This window comes from Carcharodon carcharias, chromosome 5 (genome assembly GCF_017639515.1).
Source record: "Carcharodon carcharias isolate sCarCar2 chromosome 5, sCarCar2.pri, whole genome shotgun sequence".
Taxonomy (NCBI): Eukaryota; Metazoa; Chordata; class Chondrichthyes; order Lamniformes; family Lamnidae; genus Carcharodon; species Carcharodon carcharias.
This window is the reverse complement of record NC_054471.1, coordinates 97,650,691-97,668,230: the sequence shown is the minus strand read 5'-3', so window position 1 is coordinate 97,668,230 and position 17,540 is coordinate 97,650,691. Positions and strand designations below refer to the sequence as shown.

The window sequence follows — 17,540 nt, the reverse complement described above, 5'->3', positions numbered from 1 at the left end:
GCATTTCACTGTTATACACTTCCAACGGTAATCGTATTTCATATCAAACCTATTATCCTAAAAATAGGATAGTGTCAAATGAGGAATTGCACTTAACATCAGCTGCGGATTTAATTCCACAGCTGGGGTGCTTTATCATTTAATTTAAACGTTCATGTGTTGTACTTCACTGATTGAGACATAATTTGTTGATTGACATTCCCTTTCCCATCTGTGAATATTTCTTCCACTGTCTTCCAGGGCTACCAGAGCTAAGACATACAATGTCACCACGTGTGAAGGCAACACGAGTAGCCATTAACACAATGAGGGGCCATCTTGATGCAGTATATGATATAACTGTTGCATATGAAGGAACGATAAAAAGTAATGGACATCGGGCAACAGCTCCATCTATGCCTGGTAAGTGAATTTTAATCTCTAGGCATGACCAGAAAATCCAAAAATATTCTTGCCATTGGTTGATGGCATTGGCAAAGTAATATTATGTAAGTATATAGAAAGCATTACGTTTGACTGAATGAAAAATAAGGGTGCAGATGACGGAGACTATTTCATTTCCAACTTTAAAATCTCCATGGTGTATTTATCATCCGTCATGTTTCTCACCGTGTCTAATGTTTTCACCAAGAGAGGGATTTTATTCTTCTAGGATTTTCTGACTCAATAATACTATCTCTACTAATACTTAATATGAAACTACTTTTTAACCACTGAATATATCTGCTTGAAATCTGATTATTCGACAAATACCCAGTATTAATTTTGTGAATTAAGTCGTGTGACAGAGTAGACCATGGACAAGTAATTGTAACAAAACAATGACATCAACAACAGCTCTTGGGAGAGAGACTTAAATAAATTGTATTGCAGTAATAAAGGACTAGATTTCTCTCCACCTCACCTTAGCATGTTCCAACAAGGGTGGTTAACCCTTTATTTAAACTTTCTCAAAAAAAAAAATCTCCTACGAAACTCAGGACCGGACCCCTAGGCAGAAAAGCTGGTATGTTTCATGGTTGGCTTTCAAGATAGGTTATCATAATCCAGTTGCAGAAGTGCATTGATTGAAAAATCAGAGCCTCCTTAACTATGAACACTATTAACTTTTTCAGTCACGATCCTGAAGAGAACTGACTTTCCAGGTGCATTTGATGTTATAAAAAATGAACTCCAGTGTGGAGTAAGCTATCCTTATTTAATCCATTCTAATGAAGTCCAGGAACAAGAGTTTCTTCCTCTGTAGCCTACCAAAAAGTACTAAAAAAATTCATTGCGTCACTGAGCAGAACTTGGTTTCATAGAACGTTGAAGTTGATGATGGTTCTAAGACAAGGGTTCTTTGATTCCCATTCTTCCATATGTGCAATTGTCTACCTCAATGTAGATCAAGCGTGAATATCGATCCTGTTGAAATTGAATGTTTATAAATGATAAGATCAAAAATCAGGATGCTGTGGTCCTCCCCTGTCAACATATAGCAATTTGTTGCTTCAGCCCGTCGGCTAACATGTTACCCTTTTACTTGTTAATTTCTGTGCTTGTTCATTTATCTTTCAGCTAGGGAATTATCTATGGATAATAACACCAACAATGAGGACAGCATCATTCTGAGAAAATAGAGAAATTGATTGGAACCTAGGAAGCTTTTCTTGGGAGAATCCTGTTTGGACGTTTTAGTTGTAGGATTGCTGGTCTCTGGTTTTGGAGTCAGAGTTTGATATCTTTGTGAATCTGCGTAATATTTAGTCTCTTTCACTCAGATGTCATGAATACTAAAATAGTTGAACCAGTTCAACCAATTTTCCTAGGAGGCATTACATGGAAAAAGAATATTGGTTTATTTGAGTTTGGAAAAATGCCAATTTGCAAATCACATTTACTCAAAGCAGTGGATGTTCTGTGAATAACTTGGTCAAATATTTTTATTGTAATTTTCATGTGGTAAACCTGTCTTTCGTGACAGTTGTAAATGTGCCTTTTGAATCAATAGCATTTCACATTGAAATATATGGCTCAAGCAGAAGGTGCTTGTTTTCACTGGAGTTTAGAAGAGTAAGGCATGACTTGATTGAAGAATATAAGATCCTGAACAGCCTTGACTAGGTGGACGTCGAAGGGTGTTTCCTCTTGTGGGTGAGTCCAGAACTAGTGGTCACTGTTTTAAAATTAGGGATTGCCCTTTTAGGACAGAGATCAGGAGAAATTTTTTGAGGGTCGTGTGACTTTGGAGCGCTCTGCCTCAAGGCAGTGGAGATGGGGTCATTAAATATTTTTAAGGCGGAAGTAGATAAATTCTTGTTAGGCAATCGAAGGTTATCGGGGGTAGATGGGAATGTGGAATTCAAAACACAAACAGATCAGCCTTGACCTTACTGAAATGGCAGAGCAGGCTCGAGAAGCGAATGGCCTACTTCTCCGTTTTCATATGTTCGTATCTTATGAGTTTATTTCAAGGATGGTTCCGTTTGGGTGGTTTGTGGTCACTTTTGAAGCAATGATGTTGAACCTGCGTAGCTCAGTACACATCTCTCCCTTGAATAATTGTTTTGAATTATCCTCAGTAACGTAATATGGAAGTGTTCTTGAATGGTTAGAGATCAGAATGACATCTTCAATTATTTGTAAACTAAAGAAATAATTGGTGGTGTAACTTGTGGTAAAACCAAGTTGATAAGAAATGACCTCTCAAACTGCTCAGTCTAGATTGGCTGCGAAAAATTCAGTTTGTATTGCATTATTATTGATTGTATTCTAGTGAAATTCTAACTTTGATTTTGATGGGTAACTCAAATACAATGTGAAAAGGCACTTTTATTTATTTAGGGTGAATTGGCATATTAAGTCATTTTCAGTAATTATACTTAAAATATTGTTTTAATGAATCAGTTAAAATTTCTGGAAGTTATCCTTGTGAAAACATTGACGGGGATGATTTTCATTCTTTTCCCCCTGCCATGTAATAAGTTTTAGATACCAATGCATAGCATTAGGGATGAAGATAAGAGCAGTGAGAAGCCATGAGTTAATGTCAAAACCGGTAAAGCAGGAAGTAGCTTTCAGTGACTGTGCACTCGTTAGATAACATTGAATTAGTAATGGAATTTGCAGCTGATTCTTTTTCAGCAGGGACGATTTGTAGCTTGTCCTGGCTTAATTTTTGTCCTCGCTTCTAAAAATGTTTTTCCTTGCTGAGGCATAGTTTCCTTGAGTATCTCACCCAAATGATAACGATTAGTGTGTCAGCCTTGATGGTAAATGTTTGCAGGCTATTTGACTGGTAGCTTGATTTTTTCCCCCACACAATTCCAGTAGGTGCTGATGTGTACAGATCAGGGATAGGAGTCCTGGCTAATTTATTTCTCCTTCCATAATTCAGGGATGCTGAAGCAGGTTGAAGAGCACATACACATGAGGCAAAAACAAAGGACTTACAGATACTGGAAATCTGAAGTAACAAGCATTTACTGCTATCCAAGCAATTAATGTTCTGAGATGGCCCTTCTACTTTGGACTGTAAGCATGGAACTTGGTTAGTAGACAGACTGTAGACATACTTTGGTACCTGCTGAACACTTGTTTATTAGTATTACGTCCAAACAGGTTACAGAGTAGGTACGTAGTCCCTCGGCTTGATTCCAGCCTCACTCTTGAGAGTCTAATGTCAGTGATACGTCATCGTCCATATCGTACGTTAGCATATCCCATTGTTAACCCTTTATGCTACACCTCCCCACAAGTATACTATCCTATTTATTAACAACATGAAACTCTACTGTAACTATTTACATTGCATTTCTGTAGCTCCCTTTTTACAGCTACAGATTCTGCCCAACTCCAACTCCTACTCTTCCCCTCCCCTCCCCAAGTCACAGTCCTAGAGGATTCAATCTCCCAAAAGTATTCTCAACCCTTAGGGGAGACATGAGGGCTTTTTTCTGCATCTAGTTGGGCATCATCATCATCTGCAGAATGTGATATTGCTTCCCCGCAATGCTGCTGAAGTAGAGTGTAGTGCAAGGACGAAGAAGACTTTTTTTAAAGACGACAGCTCCAAGAGAGAAGACCAAAGAGAATCAACCTTTGGACCCTCTGGGACTAGAAGAGAAGAACTTGGGGCGCTCTGAGGAACTTGTTGCTCTCTCAAAGCACACAAGAAAAGAACTTCAGAAGAGAAATGATTTTTTTACTTCAGGGAAGACTCTCATAGCTGTATCGCCCACCGTTGTATCGATGACCGAAAAGGCATTGAAGATCCACAATTTCAATGAACTTAGACGACGAAGGAAAGGACGAATTCCTGTAAGGCTGTCAGGAAAAGAAGAGAAGATTTCCCAATGATATTTCAGGAGTACTGTCTACTTTCTCTAGGCAGTAGTAAGAGAGCCACGCTTCTCTCTGTGTGAGGTAACTCCACTATGGGCAATGGGAAGAATTGCTGAAGATATGGAGACAAGACTGCCTTATCTTCTGAGATGAGATGAATCTCCTGTAGACCATTATCTCGGGGACAATATTGCTGCCGCGGCTTCTGCGTTGATCTGCAGCTCTGGAGGAAGAAGGCTTTCAGTTGGGACTGAAGTATGGGTGTTGATTGAATTTCACCCCTGGATGTCTCCACTGCTGCCACTATTCTGAGATGGGTCGTATCCTGGACTCTAGCATGGGACTTGGTTAGTAGACAGATTGTAGACATACTCTGGTACCTGCTTAACATTCGTTTATTAATACTACACTTAAACAGGTTACAGAATAGGCATGTTGGTCCTTGGCATGATTCTCACCGGAGAGAGAGAGAGTCGAACACATGACTGACTGACTGTCAGTGGTATATCATCCTCTACTTCATAAATTAACATATCCCACATGTTAACCCTTTATACTACAGTTAACTCAGCACTGACCAGGGATCTTGACTGTTTGTTTATGGGGCTGAGCAGCCATTGCCTTAATGTGCTGAGCTGCTAAGGAAGGGAGCTTGAATGTTTTATTCTGAAAACCTATATCAACACAGTGCAAAATGGAAGAAAGAAATGCAATAATACAATGACTTTAGGATGCCCCAAAGCACATTATAACCCATGAAGTACTTCTGAGTTGGAGTTACTGCTGTAATGTAGGAAATGTGGCAGCCACTGTGCACATAGGAATCTCCCAAAAACAACAATGCACTGATGATGAGATAATCTGTATTTTTTAGGTGATGTCAATTGGAGGATAAATATTGGCCAGGACTGGAGAGAACTTCAAAATATTGGCACGGGACCTTTTTCAGTCCACTTGAGAGAGCAGACAGGGCTTTGGTTTGAGATCTCATCTGCAAGATGACACCAGTTCAAAGCTCCCCAGTACTGCACTGGAGTGTCAGTCTAGTTTTTTGTGTTCAAGCCCTGGAGTAGGACTTGAACCCATAACTTTTTAACTCTACCTACTGATAGCTGACATTGTGTAATTCCAATTGATTCAGGGCCACCAGTTCCTTTCATGTTGCCTTGTTTCAGTGAGGCTGATGCTTACACTTTGACAAGCAAATCCTGAAGATCTGAAAGGAAAAGATCTTTGGCAGGAAAATAATGTGGAACAATTGTTATTTGTTGATGGAATTCCAGCAAAGGGTGAGTATTTAAAAGTACCAGTTCAGAACTTTTTTTTAGTACTTTAACTCTTTGGAAGGAGTGGGAAGGGAAGACAAGTTAACATGCCAAATATTCATTTTGGAGTAAAATGGGTATTTGATTCTTCAAAAGAAAATGGGAAAATCCAGTTGTTCCCTGACTTGTGACAAATTAATCAGGTTAGTTAGGTAGTTGTTGCATATCTAACATTAACAAAAATACTTGGAAAGTCAATTTTAATAGTTGCAAAGAACAGTCTAGACACCTGTATTATATAAGTTTTAAAAAGGTGAAATAAACAAGGCTATGTTAGCATGTAATGGAACTTCTTGGACAGTGACTTTTAAGATTGAGATCGATCTGTCACTTCAGCTTAGTTGGGTGATTTCTTTCAATTGATTGAATTGGTAGATTGAGTGCTATTTCAAGGCAAGGTGCTCCATCTTGAGGTTGCAATGTTACTTGACAATTTAAATGCCCTTCATAAAATGCCCCATTGGTTCAGTTTTCTTGGTTAATGACAAATTACAGGATGTATTGTAGGAAAGCATGAGATGAAATCCGTGGTTCATCCTGCCATGACCCTGGTCGCCTGCAGGATTTTCATCTGGTTTTGTCAGAGGGAGGTCATGCCTAACAAATTTGATTGAATTTTTTGAGGAGGTGACCAGGTGTGTAGATGAGGGTAGTGCAGTTGATGTAGTTTATATGGATTTCAGCAAAGCCTTTGACAAGGTACCTCATAGGGGACTTATAAAGAAGGCAAATGCACATGGGATACATGGTAATTTGATAAGGTGGATTCAAAATTGGCTTAGTTGTAGGAGACAGAGGCTGATGACAGAAGGATGCCTTAGTGATGAAGCCAGTGTCCAGTGGTGTACCACAGGGATCTGTGCTGGGTCCCCCATTATTTATATAAAGAACATAGATGACTATGTGGGGGTAGGATTAGTAAGTTTGCAGATGACACAAAGATTGGCCGGGTGGTTAACAGTGAGGTAGACTGTCTTGGGCTACAGGAAGATACAGACAGGATGGTCAAGTGGGCAGATAAGTGGCAGATGGAATTTAACTCTGAAAAGTGTGAGGTGATACACTTTGGAAGGAGTAATTTGACAAGGAGGTATTCAATGAACGGCATGACACTAGGAAGTTCTGAGGAATGCTTGTCCATAGATCTCTGAAGGTGCAGGGGCATCTTAGTGGGGTGGTGAACAAGGCATATGGGACACTTGGCTTTATCATTCGAGGCATAGATTACAAAAGTAGTGAGGTCATGTTGGAGTTGTATAGAACCTTGGTGAGGCCACAGCTGGAGTACTGTGTGCAGTTCTGGTCGCCACATTATAGGAAGGATGTGATTGCACTGGAGGGGGTGAAGAGGAGATTCACCAGGATGTTGCCTGGGATGAAACATTTAAGTTATGAAGAGAGATTGGATAGACTTGGGTTGTTTTCATTGGAGCAGAGAAGACTGAGGGGCGACCTGATCGAGGTGTACAAGATTATGAGGGGCATAGACAGGGTGGATAGGGAGCAGTTGTTTTCCTTAGTTGAAGGGTCAGTCACAAAGGGACACAAGTTCAAGGTGAGGAGCAGGAGGTTTGGGGGGGTTGTGAGGAAAAACATTTTTACCCAGAGGGTGGTGACGGTCTGGAATGCGCTGGCTGGGAGGGTGGTGGAGGTGGGTTGCCTCACATCCTTTTAAAAAGTACCTGGATGAGCAATTGGCACATAACATTCAAGGCTATGGGCCAAGTGCTGGTAAATGGGATTAGGTAGGTCAGGTGTTTCTCATGCATCGGTGCAGACTCACTGGGTCAAAGGGCCTCTTCTGCACTGTGTGATCCTGTGAATGGTTTGAAATTCCATCAATCTGTAGGCATTGTATGAGGGGAAGGTGGATATTTGAGTATTCAAAAATGGAAAATGCTGGAAATAGTCAGCATGTCTCTCAGCATTGTGGAGAGAGAGAGTTTATGTTTCAGGTTATGCTTCACAGAACTGTGTGTGCTTAGAGCTATAGCAGTTTTTAAGGCAGGCAGGGAAAGTGGAGGAGGGGAGGGAAAGAACAAAGGGAAAGGTCTGAGGGTGAAAGACAGGAAAGATAAAATGACAAAAGTGAAGATATTGGAAGCCTTGTTAATGGATGGGTCAGATCTATTGTACTCAGAATCTCTTTCTGTTGTGGGGGTGGGGGCAATGGAGTTTTGTTATAGGGATTGTTTTGTTGGAAATAGATTGAGATGCATTTGGGAAGAATATCATTATGCTGGATCCAAAAGTAATGGAAGGAGTTCTGCTGCAGTGTAAAGCAACAAATTGCTGGAAAATATAATCTGTGGAGAAGCTTATCTATTTTGGTGGCGTCTTTCCACTGCCATATCTTCAAAACATTTTCAGTGAGAAGCTCAGAGAGTTCGCTGCTTCACTATAACAGCTAAGAGGTCTCTAAGGTGTGATGAAGACCTCCTGCTAGCCACTTAGTATTACTACACTCTGGGATGGTTTTGTTTTCTGCAGGTCTTAAGGCCTGTGAAGGGAATCAAGATGAGGAATGTAAGCACTGGAAGTTTATCCCTTTCAGGCACCTGCTTCATTGTCAAGTGTTCCCAGGTTGCACACAGCACGGCTAGATGCTGAGTAAAGCTCCCTCCATTTCAATAGCCTGCTACAGCCCCAACTTTAGAAAAGGGCCCACTGCTGCACCAGAGTCATTTTATTTTTAAATTGCCATAACAGCATGCTATCCTAAAAGCTCTGAGATTGCCAATTAGTGCCAAATTAGGAACAGTTTTGTGCTGTAGGTGCATGCCATATAGGGATATGATTGCGATCAAGTTTGTCATATATAGGAACCTTACAGCTTGCAAGCTGACTTAGAATCCGATCAGTATGGATTGCATTTAAATCCAGCTCCAGAGTTGAAAGACTAGTGTCTTAATTCAATGCAACATCAACCAAGTTGTTTTCAGGAGTTCTTAGCATTTTATTTCAAATCCAGTAACTGTCAGGCCCTTAACATATTTAGTGTAGGGAGATGTCAAACTGAGCCCCCATCTGCCCCCTCAGGTGAACATAAACGATCCCACAGCACTATTTCAAAGAAGAGCAAAGAACAGGGGAATTATCCCTGATGTTCTGGCCAATATTTATCCCCCAATCAACACAAAAACAGATAAAAACAAAAACAGAATTACCTGGAAAAACTCAGCAGGTCTGGCAACATCGACGGAGAAGAAAAGAGTTGACGTTTCAAGTCCTCATAACCCTTCGACAGAACTTGAGTGAATCCAAGAAAGGGGTGAAATATAAGCTGGTTTAAGGTGTGGGGGTGGGGGGTGGGGGGAGGGGGTGGTATGGTTGTAGGGACAAACAAGCAGTGATAGAAGCAGATCATCATCAAAAGATGTCACAGACAACAGAACAAAAGAACACATAGGTGTTAAAGTTGATGATATCTAAACGAATGTGCTAATTAAGAATGGATGGTAGGGCACTCAAGGTATAGCTCTAGTGGGGGTGGGGGGAGCATAAAAGATTTAAAAATATTTAAAAATAATGGAAATAGGTGGGAAAAGAAAAATCTATATAATTTATTGGAAAAAACAAAAGGAAGGGGGAAACAGAAAGGGGGTGGGGATGGAGGAGAACTGATTTTCTGGCCAATATTTACCCCCCAATCAACGCAAAAAAAGATAAAAACAAAAACAGAATTACCTTGAAAAACTCAGCAGGTCTGGCAGCATCGGCGGAGAAGAAAAGAGTTGACGTTTCGAGTCCTCATGACCCTTCGACAGAACTTGAGTGAATCCAAGAAAGGGCTCCACCCCCTCCTAACGTCACCAAACAAAATTGAGCACTTAATCAAAATGCAGTATAGAAGGGCAGAGTCCCTACACTTTAGTCATTTTTTATATTTAATCCTCCTGTACTAACGTCCCTTTGAGAACGTAGGCATATAGAATATCTGAAAATAAAATATTGTACAAGTGTTAAAAGATTTGGCTTGATACCTATTGAAGGTTAAAAAAATGAATTGTTACATAGCAAATAATTTCCTGTAAAATAAGTTGACTTTGTGTGATCAATTTAGTTAAGATGTCTACAGTGCATTATTATAAATGAAATTGTTAAGAAATTGAGCATCAAGATTTTCGACATAAAGCATTATGCAATTTCCACAGTTTTAGCTTTTTAGATTTTGACTTAATTTTCTTTGGGATGTTAGAATAAAGATGTGCTTTATTGAATGCAAGATTAAGGGCAAAAATATAAAGCATTACACAAGCACATTTGACCCTGATTGAAGCATTAGGTTAGGTCAAACAGAGGACGCACAATTTTTAACAAGGGTGCAGTGCCTTGAGATTTTTCAACTTCTCCCAATTGAGGAAGTATTAGACAGAAGATATTGTTTTCTTCTTTCTTGAAGACAGCAAAATTCTGAATTCAAATAATGCTATTCTGTAAACTATCTTGTTCTGAAACTAGGTGATCTTTGCAGCATTAAGACAGCAGTGACTGGTGTAAGATTGCTCCGGCCAGGCAGAAATCCATGTTTGTTTCAGCCCACTTCCTGGGAATCTCTGCCCACTTTGCTGTGAAGCCAGGTCAGGTGCTGATTCTTGAGTTTGTAGTGCCAGTTCAGTGCCTGTGTGAAGCAAAGTTTAAATGCGCTCTCAGTCTCGGAGTTTATCCTTAAGGGGTTAGTTCTGTATTTCCCAACAGCAGAAAGAGCAGTTGCTTAGATTATACTTGTCTTAAAAGTTGCGCACACTGATAACTTTGGTGATTTTCAGTTGCGAAGTTAACTTTGCCATAAAGCCATTCGCAATAAAATATTAGGCTTGAGTTTCTGATGCAAATTGAAATTGCCTTTACAACTGATGGAAAATATATTCATAGATCTTTTCTCAATGCATCTCCCTTAGTCCTGCTCCACCTGAGAATGGTACATGAACTGATAAATTCTGCTTGAAGCTGTTTCGTTAAGACTATAAGGCAGAAAGTGGTTGCTTTTATTATACTATTTAAAATTGTGCATTGCATGGAACCCAGCATATGTTTTAAATATATGACTAACCCTGTTAGATTGAAAAGTAACTTCAATCTTGCGGATTATTTGAAGTGATAACAGCTATCATATGGTGTAGTTGAGGGGAACTAAGTTAAGTACATAAGAAATAATGGAACAAAGGGATATGGTGAAAGACGGAGATGGAAGAAATGGAGTGGAAGGAAACGTGTGGACCATAAACCAGCATGGAATAGTTGGTTTATGTGCTGTAAGTTCTGTGCAACTGTATGTAGTTAAACCTTTAATAATCCATTCATCCTTCCATTGAAATTCCTCTGAATTGATCATATTTATTTTATGCAAAATTTTGATTAATCTTTGTTTTTGAAAGAGATTTATGTATTCAAAGCTAATAGAAAAGCATACCTGCAATACAAAGCAGACTGCAGAAGAATGAAGTAGATTATTTTCCTACTTTATAAAGTGTAGGCAAAGTAATGAACCACATGTTCAGTTTGGAATGCAGCTTGAGAGCACATTTTAAAAATAAAGGCTTATGTTTATGCAATCCATTAGTTCAAGATTTTTTATATTGGATATTCTCTTGTGAATATTAAATAAGAATAAGGGAAGATTTTTTATTCATTAATGGGATATGGGCATCCCTAATTGCCCTTGAGAAGTGAGTCGTGAGCTGGCTTCTTGAATGCAAGTGAGTGGCTTAACTAGGCCATCTCAGGGGGCAGTTAAATGGCCTGGAATCAAAAGCATAGGCATCAGCAGCAAGGCTGACAGATCCTTAATGGACCCTTAATTCCTTAAAGGATATGAGTATACCAGGTGAATTTCTAATGATAATCTAGTAGTTTGATGGTCACCACTACTGACGCTTGCTTTTTATTCCAGATTTACTTAATTGAATTTAAATTCTTCAGTCTTAAAGAAGCAGTTTGTACCATGAAATATTTTAACTGTTCTTCAACTTTTCAGGCTAGCCATTGAAACTATTACAACTTTAGACACTGAAATATAGTTTATGTTTGTACATTGAGCAAGCCACTACTGTTTTCAAATGTCGTTGAAGTACAACTTGTATATGTTCACTTTTTCTAAGTTTCAGTAAGGCATGTTGTCAATTAATTCATATACTTGTATGTATTGGTAATGAAAAATTAGCATAAAACAGTGACTTTTAACATTTGTAGAATGCATGTTTTGGGAATAATTTTGGGAAAGCATTCACTGGAGTGTTTGGGTGGCACATGACCCTTCACATTTGCATATAAATATTGTTGACCTTGACATGCAGGGTTTGTTTTGGTTAACAATGGGTTTCTTTTTCAATAGGCAAGTTTAAAATTGGAGTTTCAGACTTCATGTGTAAATCTGCTAGTGAAGCCATTGACCATTTTGGAGTAATTTGATTACCCTTTGGGTCAATGTATCATGGGAAAGCATTTCAAAATAAAGTTCTATGGCAAAAGGGTTTTGTTTCATGTGTTTTGTATGGGTGCCAATGATGCTGCAGCCTGAAAGTATGGTAATCAACAGTAGTTATCACTTATTGGCCTGCACTATAAGTATGTGAAATGTAATCATAGAAAAGAATATTAAAACATTGATACCTTAGGAGTTCATTCCCTGGTGGTTCTTATTGTGTCCATGGCCCAGCCAGAACTGGACACATTTTTGCGCCTTGTTGAATTTGGCAAGATCTGCGACAGTGCAGGGTTCCTCTAGCGATAGACATTGCTGGAGATGTTGCATTGTCTGTGGCTCAGTTCCACATTCACAAGTTGTTGGGCAGGTTGTATATCCCCATTTGTTTAGTGACACCTTTGAATGACCTACACCAGTCCTAAGTCTGTTAAGGCACTTCCAGGTTGCCCAGTTGCAATTAGCTCCTGGCAGAAGGCTTTCATCTGGTAGAATTTCCATCGCTGGGGGTTGTTTGAGATTGGCGAGCCGGTCTTTCCACAAGGCGATGCGGACTTCAGATGGGGTTGATTGTAACGGAACAACACAGTTCGTGAAGCTCTTCCTTGACTTTAGGCAGCTGCGTGTAGGTGTATGACCATGTTGAGTGTGCCTCTCATCTGATGTTTGACAGAGTAGCTCTTTCTTGCTGGCTACCATTCTTCTTATATCAGGGGGAGCGATACCCGCCAGGGTATATAGACTTTTGGTGTTTGTTGGTTTTAAACAACCTGTGATAAGTTGGCAGCTTGCATTCAGAACGGCATGCATCTTTTTAGCATGAATAGATCTTTCCCATGCAGGGCAGGCGTATTCAGCAGTGGAATAGCAAAGAGCAAGTGCACTGGTTCACAATGTTTTCGAGCTTGCCACCCATATTGTGTTAGTGAGCTTATTCAGGATGTTGTTTCGTGCGCTGGTAAGAAAGTCAATCATCATCCATTTGTGTTTGTGCTCCTCATATTTGCATAATATAGTCACTTAATTTCATATGATTGACAAACTGGATTTGGGATATATTTTCCCATGTTACTATTTGTTACCAAACAGAAGGTATCTCTAATTTCACAAATCTATTGTTAGCCTCGGAATGTTTAATAGTCTGCCCCTCTAGTTATAGCCTCCTTAAAGCAACTTTATATGCTGCCTTTTTCTGATCATTTCTGTTAAAGGGTCATACTAAAGGCACCAATGCTTTTTTTTTTCAAGCTCAATGTACTTTCTGCATCTGTTTTAAATTCTGAAGAATGTTACTGCTTGTGAGTTGCGTATTTTCTTCTTTTATTTATGAATCAGTGTCAACATTAAGCCATCCCAGGCACAGCACAATCAACAATAGAATTACACCAGTTTCAGAACAGCACTGCCTGCAGTACCAATATAATTTGTCAGTTTCTTCTGTAGCTATTCCTTTGAGAGTGATTATCGCCTCCTACCACCCCTCTCAAACTGGGTTGTGATTCCCTAAACTCATCAGATGCTCATATCAAAAGGAGAGATTTCCCTGGCCAATTTAAGCTGGATTTGAGCTTGTATTACAGAAAATCCATTGCCTAACCCACTTGTGGTACCCAGTCCCTTGCTTCTCTCCTCTGCTGAAGGCCCCCACTTGTGCTGGAATGCATTTCTGCTGGCACTAATTATCTTCACCCACTTCATCCAAGTGACCACTTTTTTTATATGAGCCTAGACAGAATGCCAAAAGATGGAGCAGAATATCACAGCTATCCTTGCCAGCTGCCTGCATGTGCAAGGGCTGACTGTAGTTTATGGATAGTGATCAGGAATCCTGACATTCTTTTTTTTAACATACTTAGCCCTGTATCACTGGGGGAAATTATAGTGCCCTACTCATGTCCATGCTCATTCAGACCTTATCACAAACTTGGGATTGAACCTGAGATCTTCCTGATCTGTTAGACTAACTACCATAATACTGCTACATTAACACCATTATTGTGGCACTCTTGTCAATTTAACTTTTGATTGAAAGTTGGTGCATTTTTGTAAAGATTTGCCAAATCAAACTTTGAAGATTAGGAACCATAGTGGGAAAAAGATATTGACTCTAAATGGGTTTACCGTACTGTGGAAATGGGAAAGAGGCTAAGTGATTCATACCATTACTAATTATATGTATCAAGATTTCTTTAATGTGTTGATGATTTAAGTCTTTTGTCCATAAAGGTATTTGACTTCTGTTTTATTAACAGCTTATGGGAAAACAAATTTTGAACTGCCTGATTTTTGCCTGATTACCCATTCTTCCTGAATAGCAGACACAATTTCATAATGAGATAGTCAATTCCAAAACATCCTGTTGTTCTATAGGAGATGGAACCTCTTGACATGCTAGGAGTTCAAAGGTACACAGTGTTTCATTGCAAAAAATAAGGTTTTTGTTTAACAGGACATAGTCCAATGTTGCCTAAAAAGTTTTAATTATATAAATTGTCAAAGTAGAATATTCCATATTGGTTGCAGGTGTGATTTGCAATAACTACTACTTACATTCAGCATAGTGCTTGAACATACTAAGATGTGCCAAACAGTACAGTGGGTTAAACAAAAAGCATTGGTAGAAGAATAAAGGTAGATGACTCAAGATTCTCGAAATAGCTGTTCTTGATGTGGGAGCAGAGAGTATTGCAAAGAAAAGAAGGTCCAAGTTGTTTGGATATTTGCCATCAAAGCGAGAACAGAGGCATTTGTTGGTGCTGTGTGTGTGTGGGGGGTGGGTGCATGGGGAGGGAATGCATAAAAAGCACGAATTAGAAGAGCAGAGGACATGCACTGGCACATAGACTCAATGACAGTCAGAGGCAAGGTTGTAGTTGGGTTAATAAATGAGAAATAAAATGAAGCCAAGGAATCAAAGCATCAGCTCTCACCTTGCAGATGTTTCCTGGTCTGAGTGTTTCCAGCATTTTCTGTCGATAATTAGGATTCTCAGCGCCTGCACCATTTTGCTTTTCTTCTTTTAATAAATAAGTAATTTGAATCAGTGCTTTAGAAAATAGGAATCGATGAATGTTAGAGAGGGCTGGATGATAGAGGCTCAAGACTTTGTGCAAAATAGATTACAGGTAGTGAAGTTTTAGTTAAGTTGGGGTTGATGAAAGATAGAACTTGGAACTGGTGTGTGCAGAGCATCAGAGATCAAGATTGGAGGCAACCATCTTTAATGAGGGGTTGATTAATGATGGTGATGAGATAAGATGAAGGTTGACATTACCTGGGTTTAGAAATAAGTAATGCAGTGATATGTATGATTTGGGGTTTCAGGTACAGCTCAGGGTCAGCCAGATCCATTCTGAATGGAGAGTCTGGGCTGGGGTAGAAAGCTGAAGTTTTTGTGGGGGTCAAACTGTGTGGCTTTACTCTGATGATTTGGAGAAAACTTTTGCTTATTCATGATGTGTAGTCATTTTTTCTGCTATCATTCTTAACACTCAACTGTATGTCTAGGTTTTTATATGGAAGTTCAAGCCTTAAGTAATTGAGGGACAGCACATAGAAAAAAATGGAGCTCGAGATGATTGCAGGTAAAATATTAAATATGATTAATCAAAATGCAAATACAGTTTTTTTATTCCTACATAGGATGAGGATATTGCTAACAATGGCGGCATTTATTGCCCATCTCAAATTGCCCTTAAGATGGTTTGGGCGGGTGGTGAGGTTTACTCTTAAACTACTGTAGTCTGTGTGGTGAAGGAACTTGCATAAGATAGTTGCAGGATTTTGACCCGGCAACAATAAAGGAGTGGCAAAATAGTTCCAAGTCACGATGGTGTGTGGCTTGGAGGAGAACTTGCAGGTGGTGGGGTTCCCATGTATCTGTTGCTTTTCATCTTCTAGGTGATGGAGGCCACGGATTTGGAAGGTCCTGATGAAGAAGCCTTGGCAAATTCTTGCAGTTCATCTTGTAGATGTTACACACTGCTGCCATAGTGCACCAGTGGTGGAGGAAGTGAATATATAAGGTGTTGAATAGGGCACTGATCAAGAGGGTTCCTTTATTTAAGGTGTTGTTGAGCCTGTTGAGTATTATTGGAGCTGCACTCATCCAAGCATTTGAAGGGTATTCCATCGCCCTCCTCATTTGGAGAGAGACTTTGAGGAATCAGGAAGTGAGTCATCCGCAATAGAGCACCTAGCCTTTAACCTGCTTTTGTAGCAACGGTATTTATGTACCTGATTCAGTTAAGTTTCTGGTTAATGGTAATCCACAGGTTGTTGATGGGGTATTTGATGATGGTAATGCCGTAGGAAGGTGGCTAGATACTCTTGTTGGAGATGGTTATTTCTTGACACTTGTGTGGTTTGAATGTTACTTGCCCCTTTTTCTGAATTTTGCACAGGTCTTGATGCATGCAGGCATGGATTGTTGCATTAACTGAGGTATGATTGAATGTAGCTTAGCATTGTGCAGTCATAAGCAAACATTTTACCCTCAGAACTCATGCAGCAATAACCTGGGGTCTGAGATGATTGACCTCCAACAATCACAACCATCATCCTTTGTGCTAAGTATGACTCCAGTCAATGGAGAGCTTTCCCATTATTCCCTTTGACTTAAATTTGACCAGGGTTCCTTGAAGCCTAACTCGGTCAAATGCTGCCTTGATGTTAAGGGTAGACACTCTCACCTTAAACTTTGGAATTCAGCTCTTCTGTCCAGTGTTACCTGTAAAACCAAAACTAAACTTCATTGAATATGTTGGTTCATAAGAGCTGCTTAACAACATTGTCAAAGCTATCAGTTTGATTGAGAGTAGGCTGATGGGGCAAAACTGGCTGGATTAGATTTGTCTTGCTTTTTGTGGATAAAATATATCTGTTCAATATTCCACTTAATGCCAGTATTATTTCTGTTGTGGAACAGTTTGGCTAGAGGCGTGGTTAGTTTCTGAAGCACAAGTCTTGTTGGAACTCAACTTTTGTTGTATCCAAGGCATTCTAGCTTTTTTGAGATCATGCAGAATGAATTGGCTGAAGGCAGGTACCTCTAATGGTGGCGGAAACAAAGGAAGAGGTCCAGATGGATTATTCACTCGGCACTTCGGGTTGATGATGGTTGCAAATGCTTTAGCCTTGTCAGCTTCTGGCATTTTTTTTTAATAATTGTCCATAGGATGTAGGTGTTACTGGGTAGGCTGACACTTACTGTCCATCCTTAATTGCCCTGGAGAAAGTGGTGGTGAGCTGCCGTGTTGAACTGCTGCAGTCCCTGTGGTGTAGGTACACCCACAGTGCTGTTAGGGAGGGAGTTCCAGGATTTTGACCCAGTGACAGTGAAGGAGTGGTGATATATTTCCAAGTCAGGATGGTGAGTAGCTTGGAGGGGAACTTCCAGATGGTGGTGTTCCCATGGACTTGCTGCCCTTGTTGTTCTAGATGGTAGCGGTAGTGGGTTTGGAAGG

At 39.8% G+C, this 17,540-nt stretch overlaps 1 protein-coding gene across 2 annotated transcripts in view; it reads left to right on the top strand.

The window, feature by feature from the left end:
* Positions 1-17,540, top strand: part of agpat5 (1-acylglycerol-3-phosphate O-acyltransferase 5 (lysophosphatidic acid acyltransferase, epsilon)) — a 143,807-nt gene that overhangs the window by 83,830 nt on the left and 42,437 nt on the right. Inside the window, exons 6-7 of one of the 2 annotated variants that reach the window (XM_041187791.1) lie at positions 241-402; positions 3,380-3,678. In XM_041187791.1, the coding sequence (XP_041043725.1) occupies positions 241-402; positions 3,380-3,486 (269 nt within the window). In that variant the 3' untranslated portion in view covers positions 3,487-3,678. Of the gene's footprint in view, positions 1-240; positions 403-3,379; positions 3,679-17,540 lie in introns of those variants that run through there. The other variant, XM_041187790.1, reaches the window with a different exon arrangement.